Source organism: Anoplophora glabripennis, unplaced genomic scaffold, assembly GCF_000390285.2.
Source record: "Anoplophora glabripennis isolate ALB-LARVAE unplaced genomic scaffold, Agla_2.0 scaffold1273, whole genome shotgun sequence".
Lineage (NCBI taxonomy): Eukaryota > Metazoa > Arthropoda > Insecta > Coleoptera > Cerambycidae > Anoplophora > Anoplophora glabripennis.
This window is the reverse complement of record NW_019417376.1, coordinates 71,190-80,453: the sequence shown is the minus strand read 5'-3', so window position 1 is coordinate 80,453 and position 9,264 is coordinate 71,190. Positions and strand designations below refer to the sequence as shown.

Here is a 9,264-nt window from a genome sequence, read left to right as displayed (position 1 = left end):
GCAGTACAGAATTCTACATTTTCCGGGTTTTCTTCGTTTCTAATTATCCGATCGCATCGATCAACTTCACGTTCGTGAAGTTGATCGATGCGATTGATCGTATTTCGATTCTCTACAAATTGTCTGTTCATAGAATTGTCATAGAATTCAAATTGCTTCGTTAGTTTAGGTTTTATAAGCAAAAAACTAAAAAATTGCTTTTTTATATAGAAATGTTTATAAAAAATTAATTCATGGTAAATTGGAGTAGCAAACATATAAGCATATATCTACAGACTGTCTTTTACGTGATGGAACAGTCCGTTTGCTACTAGTATTTTTGTCACAAAATCACTGTTTAATGATCTACTGATTGGCCTAAGATTGTCAACGTTACGCTTTATATTTACACCAGTTTCGTAGGTGTTGGGGTCTATCTCATCCGAAGAAATGAAAGTAATGCCCGAGCAATATCAAAATTTAGAAAAATTGAGGAAAGTGGGAGATGATTCAAAAAGAAATTTAAATTTAAAAAAAAAATTTAAAAGTTTATGTCAGGCGCCAGTAAATTTTGAAGTGAATCTACAAACTTTAATTTTCTAACCGGATTCCTCTTAAATCTAGGTAAGGTATGTATATAAGAGTTGACTGTGAATCCTTTCTGATCTTGAAGGTAAGTTGGAAAAATAATTTATGCAAAAATATTTTCCTTGAAAAATAAAGGACTAAGTTCCTTTGTGAATTTCAAAAAATTATTTTCAGTTTTTTTTTGAAAAAAACATTAAAAACAAATTTATTCAGAAAATATATTTCTGAGGTTATGTGCGAAAAGTAAAATTTGATTTTGAAAAATTATTCAATTTTTTATTATTATTATTAAAAAACTCGTGAAGGTTTTCTTCAGAAAAAACAAGCTTAAGAAAAGGTACAAAATATATTACAACACTGTACAAATAATATTTTTCTAGAAGAGAAAAATGGCAATGAGATTAACACTGTTAAAAACCTATTAATCTAACAACAATAAGTAATAGTGATTCGCTGGAATAATTTCTGCAAAGAATATCCAGGAAACAACAAATCCAAACTACCAGACCGTAGAAAAAAGAGTACTAGGTATATGAAAATGAACGTTACTAAACTTATTAACCACTTTTTATGTAATCCTCTGTATAATCCTTTCGGCTTTTCCGAAAAACTGTACTAAAAAACTTTGTCGGTTTGAGTTCCGATCCAACTCTTTAATTACTGAAGGTAATTAGACAATTTAACGAGCACTTTGTATGTCGAAGACTGGTAAGACTCGGAGCAATCACCACAATGTCACTTTGTAGGTTTAATTCACTTTATTTCCCGTACTTGCGGATGAAGACTAACTTGTAACTAATTGTGAAGAACTTGGTTGTAAACTAAGAATGGAGCCATTGAACTTCGGCGATGAACTGATTTAGAGCAATCACCACAATGTTACTTTTGTAGATTTATATCACTATATCCCGTACTTGAGGATGAAGACTAACTTGTGATTTGTTTGAAAAGAACTTAGTTGAAAACTTAGTATTGAACTAAAGGACTTCGGCGATGAACTGATTTCATTACTGAAAAACCAGCCCTTTTATTTAGAAATTTTACGTCATTAAGGGTGAATTTCCCTAAACTATTGCGTATTTGCAATCGTGACATCATGCTTTGCAATATTTCATCAGATTTCATCATCTTTTTAGAACTTTCTAGAAGATTTCATCAAAAACAACAAAAGTAAACTGAGGGTTTCGATGCTCGATTCTGATTGGTCCCGGCCTCGGCGAGGAACAGAATACTGGCATCTGATTGGCTGAAGGCTTCAGTATAAATATAAAAGTGGTATAAAACGCAAATTTCATCACTTCCCCAGTCGAGTTCCGAGTGAGCAGCCGACCTGTGCGGACGTATTTGTGCAGTGAAGTAGCAACGAGTGAACGTGAAGTGGAAGCCCCACACACCAGCCCGGTTAAAACGGGTAAGTCCCTTTATATTTTCTTAAGTGATTTTTATTTTATTGTGTACCAATTATTTTCACCATTATTGTGACTAAGACAAACGACATAACTGACAGACAAAAAACACAAAACATCACGTACGCCCCCGTAAGGGAAACCCCTAACGCGATCAATACATACACACAAACACATACACACCCAAACACACATACCAAGACTAACATGACGGACTCTGACCACGACATGGACGACGACGCGACCAGTGAGAGGTCCTCTTTAAGGGCCTCCACCACCTCTTCAGACTCACCAAACACCACGAAAAAAGCTGACTTATATGACAAATTGCAGCAACAAAAACACGAAAATAAGTCACTGAGACGACAAATACGCGAATTGACAGAACAAAACGACAGACAAAGCCTACAAATACAGACATTGACAAAACAAATTGCCGACATGCAAATAACGCTAAAACAATCTGACGAAAACACTACGATTACACGACAAATTAGATAAACTACTAAACAAACAAACACACGACAATACACAAAATGCACGCAATACACACACACCCACACCCTCACTTACAGACAAGCGCAAAAAGGACTTGAAAGAGTCCTCGAGCGAGGACGAAGCCCCCCAACACAAAAAACCAGACCAAAAAACACTAAACACTACAAACACACGCCCACACACACCCCAACCAGTACCCAACAAAAAACACAGAAACAGACCACAAACACGAAACAAAACACAGCAAATAAACCAAAACAGACCACTAGCACACAACAAAAAATCCCCCCAGTAATCTTGCGTAGGCAAAGAGCGCTGGACACAAATCTGTCAACTATTAAACACACAAAAAATCGACTACACTAAAGCCAAGCTCACGAAAGACGGGGTAGCCATCTACCCCGCCACACCCACAGACCACAGACAGCTCACAAAAATACTCGTGGACAGAGGCGAGGAGTACCACACCTTCACCCTCAGCGAAGATAAAACGCTGAGGGTGGTGATACGTGGAATACCCGCGGGCGTTCCACCAAGTGAGGTCCAACTCGACCTCGCACGACAAGGGTTCCCCGGCGCAATAGTGCACCGCATGGCGAGCAGGCAAAATAAACAAGAAATGCCCTTGGTCCTAGTTCAGGCCCTACCGGACCAGGAGGACATCTTGAAGATCCAAATGAAAAATCCCACAAAACCTCGACAGACTGACACTATCCCAGGAGCCCATCTCCTGGGAACGACAAACACGATACCTGGGCGTGACGATGGACCAGCGTCTCACGTGGAAACCGCACATCGTGGAGACGGTGGCGCGAGCGAAGACCACCAGGGCTAGGCTCTATCCCTTACTCAAAGGTGGAAACACCCTCAGTTTAAGGAATAAGCGATCGCTTATCAAGGTGGTACTTCAACCGCAGCTAACCTACGCCTCCACGGCGTGGGGTCACGCGGCAAAAAGCCATTTGAAGTCACTACAGGCTGTGGAAAACATAGCCCTCCGCACGGCCACCGACGCGCCCTGGTACGTAAGAAACAACTGACATATTACGAGACTTACAATACACAAACGTTACACAGACAATAAGACAAAACGCGGAGAAACGGTTTGACGTAGCCGCTAGACATGACAATCCCCTCCTCAGGCAAGCCGTTGACTACGTACCCGACATGACCGACAAACACAAAGACCTAGACACCAACTTTTTGACCCTGGGTGACCACCCAGACATCCCCCCCTGCCTGCTAACCTTTTCTGTTTCAGAAACCGCCAGGATCAAGAAACAAAGACAACGACAGACACACACATACACGCCCCCCCATACCCTCCTTACTCCTCGCCTCCCGCGCTAGCCTAAGGGCCACCTTAGCAAAGCGCATCCCAGACTGCATAGCCACACTACCCTACCCAATCATACCACACATAAACATGACACCAACCCCGGGGGTTTACACAGACGAGCCGGCGAAACAAGAAGAGCGCCAGAAGAAAGGGCCCTAGTCGGCAGGGCCCAGCCAGGACAAAAGGAGGTCCCACAAAGCGCCTACACCGGCCGCATTTGCGGTCGGGGTAGACGACGGATGGGGCCCACCTACGAAGGCTGTCCAGGCCTACACGAGATGAGGCAGGATAAAGAGGGATAATCCCCCTCGATCCCAAATCATTGAGGCCAATTTCTAGCCGTAGAATAATGGCGAACGCAAATTTCGATTTTGTTTCGTTCATTTGCATCGTAGCCCTTCGGTCTACAACACCCCCCTTCTTTTTTTACATTTTTTTTTACCCTGTCTGGTTCACACAACATCTTAAAATCTAAATAATTATTAAAACTAATATTTACAAAGTAGAGCAAACGGCGAACGGTAATTTTCACCCGTTTAAAAAAAAATTTTATACAGAATATCTGACTATACGTTCCGGCGTTACTGATTGACTTGAATTTGACGTGATATATCGCTACACATATATATTACCTAATCCGTATCGATGATTACCATTCGCGAACGTCTCTTCTTCCTCCGATCAGGTACAACCGAAGCTATAGCGTCCGGGTAGGATATCAGGCTCTGGGATCGGGAAGCGTCGCTATCGGCAGGAAGTCCATCCAAACCAGCGGATTTCAACCCTGTGTGATCCTTGGCTTCTGACTGGCGACTACGGGAGCTACCGCTGCCTAGAGGTCCAGTTGAGGAACTTGTAGAGCATTCGGACTGGGCATCTTCGTCTAAGTTTACTAGTGGTGCGGGGCGCACGTCATCTATATGTATACTGATTTGTCGTAATTGGGGTAATCGAAATTGGGTTGTCAAGGCTAAAACTCAAAATCGATTATTTTAAACGAACTCGTTTTCGGTGGTTCTCTGGATAGGGTCCCTAAGGGTTGAGATTTTTTATTAGGAAAGGTCCCGGCGAAATTTGTGGTTTCTTTGGCACGGGTGCCTTAAATTGGTTAGCTTTCTTCCTTGCGCAGACTAGACAGTTCTTCAGATATTCCTCTTCCTGGGCTTCACGAAGCGTGGGGGAAATGTCTAAACATTTTATCTGCTTGGCGGCGATTTGATTTACTTTCCGTTTTTCCGGTGGTAACAATTGATCTACGTCGGGGAGGTATTTTTCTAAGGTAGCTTCCGGATAACGACTTAGATAATCTCGAAGTTGATTGCTTTTCCCAGGGCAGTGTTCGAGATGAAACTTGTAGGTTTGTAACAAGAGCGACCATCGAGTAAATTTGCTTTTACCATCTTTATTCTTCTCCAACCATAGCAGAGAGCGACTGTCCGTCCGCAGAATAAAGGGTAAGTCCTCTAAGTAATGCGTATACTTCTTGATGGCCCATACAACAGCTAGGGTCTCTATCTCGTTGATGTGGTACTTCTGTTCAGTACTCGTCAACGTCGCACTGGCGTAGGAGATAATCTTCTTAACTTCGTTATCATCGGTTTGGAATAATACGGCGCCAAGTCCAGTTTGGCTTGCGTCATTTTGCAGAGTAAACGGTTTACTGTAGTCCGGGCGATGCAGCACAAATGATCGAGAAGCGGCTTGCTTGATCTCGTCAAATACATTTTGGCAAGGAATTTGCTTAACGGCGTTTTGATTTTTATTTAGTGGTGCCTCGGGTGGCAGCAAGTTATTGACATCTGGAAAGTCTTTTTCCGGTATTGTCTTTGCGGCACAAGCGAGCTCCATTTCGCGCACGATGGGCTTATTGTCAATGGGCACTTGATCGGCACGCACGTAGTTGTCCTGTGCACTGGTGTCGATAAGGGCTTCTTTAGTCTTTTCGTCGAGGTACACTTGACGCGGCAAGGTTCTTTCGCGTACAGCGTTGCACTCGCGGTTATTGTCTTGGTAAAGTTCTTCTACTTCCGAATAGTAGAACGGATCCTCGTCGAACGCGAGTTCTGTTTGCGTCGCGGTAGTCGCGGTGGTAGCGATACGCGGCGAAACTTCGTTAACTATTGAGGGTTGTTCACAGAAGAGGTCGGAGGGCTGCGAGGAGGGATGTTTTCTCCGACCCTTGGTCAGTTTCCCTGACGATTTCAACATTCGCGACTATAAACAATAAAATTTTGGTTATACCCATCAATTGTATAGATTGTATCTATCAATTTTGAAATTTTTTTCGTCGTTAATAAAAAAAAATGTATCTATAAGTCACTGCTTACCTTCTACAGTGTGTTTATTGGACATTTATTTGTAAAATAAAAAACAGAAACCCAGGTTGATCATTAATCTTTAATTTGTGAATAATTTTCTTGCTTTAACAGTGTCAAAAAGCAGTTTGAAAATAATATCGACTTTGGAGAGACTTTGCTAGCGTTAGAAAAATGATAGAACATTTTTGACGCCAGATTTGGAATTGCCGTGCCAAATTGTGCAAAATCGTGTGCATTGGAATAAATTTTAAGAGAATTAGGACCGATATAATTAGAAAAATCCATAAAATTTTTGGGTTGCATAGACTTTGCCTAGTCATTCGAAGGTCATATAGAAAAAAAATCGTCTCAGTCATATTTTTTCCATATTCTACATCCATTCAGCTCTCATTTGCAACCAGGGTCATATTTTTATCTACTCTCTGAGTCAAGATATTTGATTTTTGTACAAACAAAAAAAAATGATACATAGTGCGGCGCAGCCACAGCGCCGTATGCGTTGAGGTCCGCTGCTACGCGGATTACTGATACCACCTCGACCACCCTTCACGCACTCACGAAGACGAGTAGCACGCAAGAGTTACCACGAAGTGGGTCACCCACAGATACTCGGGACGAGGTTATACCTACGTACCAACTGGTAGGGTCCGGAGAATCCCATGAGCCCGACCACGGTTCGCGGTCCGCCCCGGTGTCGGCCTACCTCCGATATCGGGTGTCCCGGAACGTGGAGCCGTTGACACCGGCGATACAGTACAGTCAGCATTTTTACGAAATAGTACCCAGCGGGAGCAATGCGCATCTCGTTCGGGTGCCATAGCATGCGAACACCCCTTAGACGACTATGTCGTAGGTGACGTAGCCGGTTCTTTTCATCTAAGTAATTCTGGTACATCGCCCGTCTACTCTCATGATTTCCCCAAAACATTCGATCACCGCCTAAGTGGTCCCTATTTAGAAAGTCTAACCCGACACGGCGCCCGACGTGGGGCTCGACCATCGTCGTCGAGATATCCCCCACGAGCTCGTGTCCTAGACACCACGTCTGTAGGCCATATCCACCACAGACCACAGTCGTTTGAGAACCTAGTGCGACCTGGCGTCCAAAGTGAGGCTCAATTTGAACTCCTTTTGTCTCCACCGCGGACCCATGTTGAGGAAACCCATCCAAACGATCATAATTCACGATATGGCGCTCGACGTGGGGCTCGAAGCTCGGCTTCGATGTCTCCGCGGCGAGTCCACGTTGCCGAATCACCCCGCAATTCTCAATTATTAGGCACTTCAAATCATATTACACAACAATTGACAATTGTTATAATATTTTTAAAATACCTAGTTATGGAGTATACTATTTACAGAATATTGTGATATGCACTTAATTTATGGAGAAGCACGATGTAATGCATTGAAAGCTCAAAGGCAAATAGACAACTACCGAATTCAAAAACATTTCAACGCGTTGATTAACGGTTACGGGAAACTGGTATTATTATTATTATTTTGAATAATAGATAGGTTTCTAATTTGTAATTGTAACACATTTAATATTATTTAAGGAAGTTTTATGCCAAATATGGGCCGACATGGTGGAGTTCAGAGAACTATTCGTTCAGTTGAAGTTGATGGTGTTTCGGATTCTGTCGCTGAAGATCCTACAGTTAGTGTTATGAATGTAGCACGACAGTCTCAGATTTCAAAATGCACGGTAAATAATATTCTTAAACAACTTCTGCATCCATACCATATGCAAAAAGTTCAAGGTTTAAGCATAGATGACTATCCTGCAAGAATACAATTTTGCACATGGCTCTTGGAAATGATTAACCAAGCTCATAATTTTACCACCTCAATATACAACTGTATCAGTTTTATGGAACATCCTGTACATAAATTGCAAGAAACACCTGGTTAGTCGGGTATAAGGTTTTTCATAAAAATATTGCAGACCTCGGTACAAAATATAGAAAAGGAAAAAACATTAAGGAAAATTTCGTTCTATTGGTAGTTTTAATCTGCATCAGTATTGTGGGACAATCAGTATAAAAATTCAAAAAGACAACTGGTTAATAAGTATACAATTTTTCATTAAAAGACTTTAGTAAATAAAGACAAAGTTAAAAGTGAAAAGGATAAAAATTGCCTGTTTCAGATGTGGATCAATTTTATGGAACACCCAATACATATATGGATTTTCTAAAAAGCGGCTGGTCAGTAGGGGAGACTGGGGATCCTTTAACCATGGGGTAGATACAACCTTTGGTTCTCAAACAAGCAATTTTTAAATTTCGCGGTCAATAAGGGATCCCGCACTATCTTTACAGTATACATTTCTTTGAGTCAACAAGTGAACAGGTTTTTATCGATCCTTACAGAAATCGGAGAAAAATTGAAAATCGCTGTTTTCAAGGTAAGATTTTTGTCTGTAGCTTTTTAGGTGATACTTGTAGATGCACCAAAATATCTAAATTTGGAATCGATTGTTAGAAAAGCTTGTTACTGTCAAATAATTTACGCATAAAAATTCTAACCTAGATTTTGTTTTTATTTAATATAGTATGAATCACTGTTTAGACCACATTGGGGTACATTCAACCATTTAAGATGGGGTACATTTAAANTAAAAATTCTAACCTAGATTTTGTTTTTATTTAATATAGTATGAATCACTGTTTAGACCACATTGGGGTACATTCAACCATTTAAGATGGGGTACATTCAACCGGTGGTTGAATGTACCCCATCATTGAAAGTACCCCATCAACATGATTGGAATTTGACGTTTTTATTTAAATCTGTTTTCTTGTTAATATTCTAGATGCCTAGAAAATATATGCGTAAAACTGACACGTCTATAGATGAAAAAATCATGAAGAAGGCTATTTGAAATTATTTTAAAAACAAAATTCCGATCCGTGAGTCGGCAAGATTGCACAATATAAACAGAAATATACTCATGTCAAGGATTAAAGTAATCAGAAAGAAAAATAAAATCAACAAGAAATGTATTTAAAAGAGTCTGATTCAGGAATGTCGTCAGGCGATGAGGACTCAAGGAAATTTCATAATAAATACACTGTGAATCAAGTATTTTCAGTTTCAGAGGAGACTGATCTCGCTAATTACATAAAACAAT

General features: G+C 40.9%; 1 protein-coding gene across 1 annotated transcript; it reads right to left on the bottom strand.

Annotated features, from left to right (window-relative positions):
- Nucleotides 1–4,842: 4,842 nt before the first annotated feature.
- Nucleotides 4,843–6,018, bottom strand: LOC108914050. The gene has a single exon (XM_018719746.1). The coding sequence runs from the start codon at nt 6,016–6,018 to the stop codon at nt 4,843–4,845; it is 1,176 nt and encodes a 391-aa protein (XP_018575262.1).
- Nucleotides 6,019–9,264: the final 3,246 nt, after the last annotated feature.

Bases quoted from the DNA above. Each gene is read 5' to 3' on its own strand.
- LOC108914050 (XM_018719746.1), bottom strand. From the start codon at position 6,018: ATGTTGAAATCGTCAGGGAAACTGACCAAGGGTCGGAGAAAACATCCC.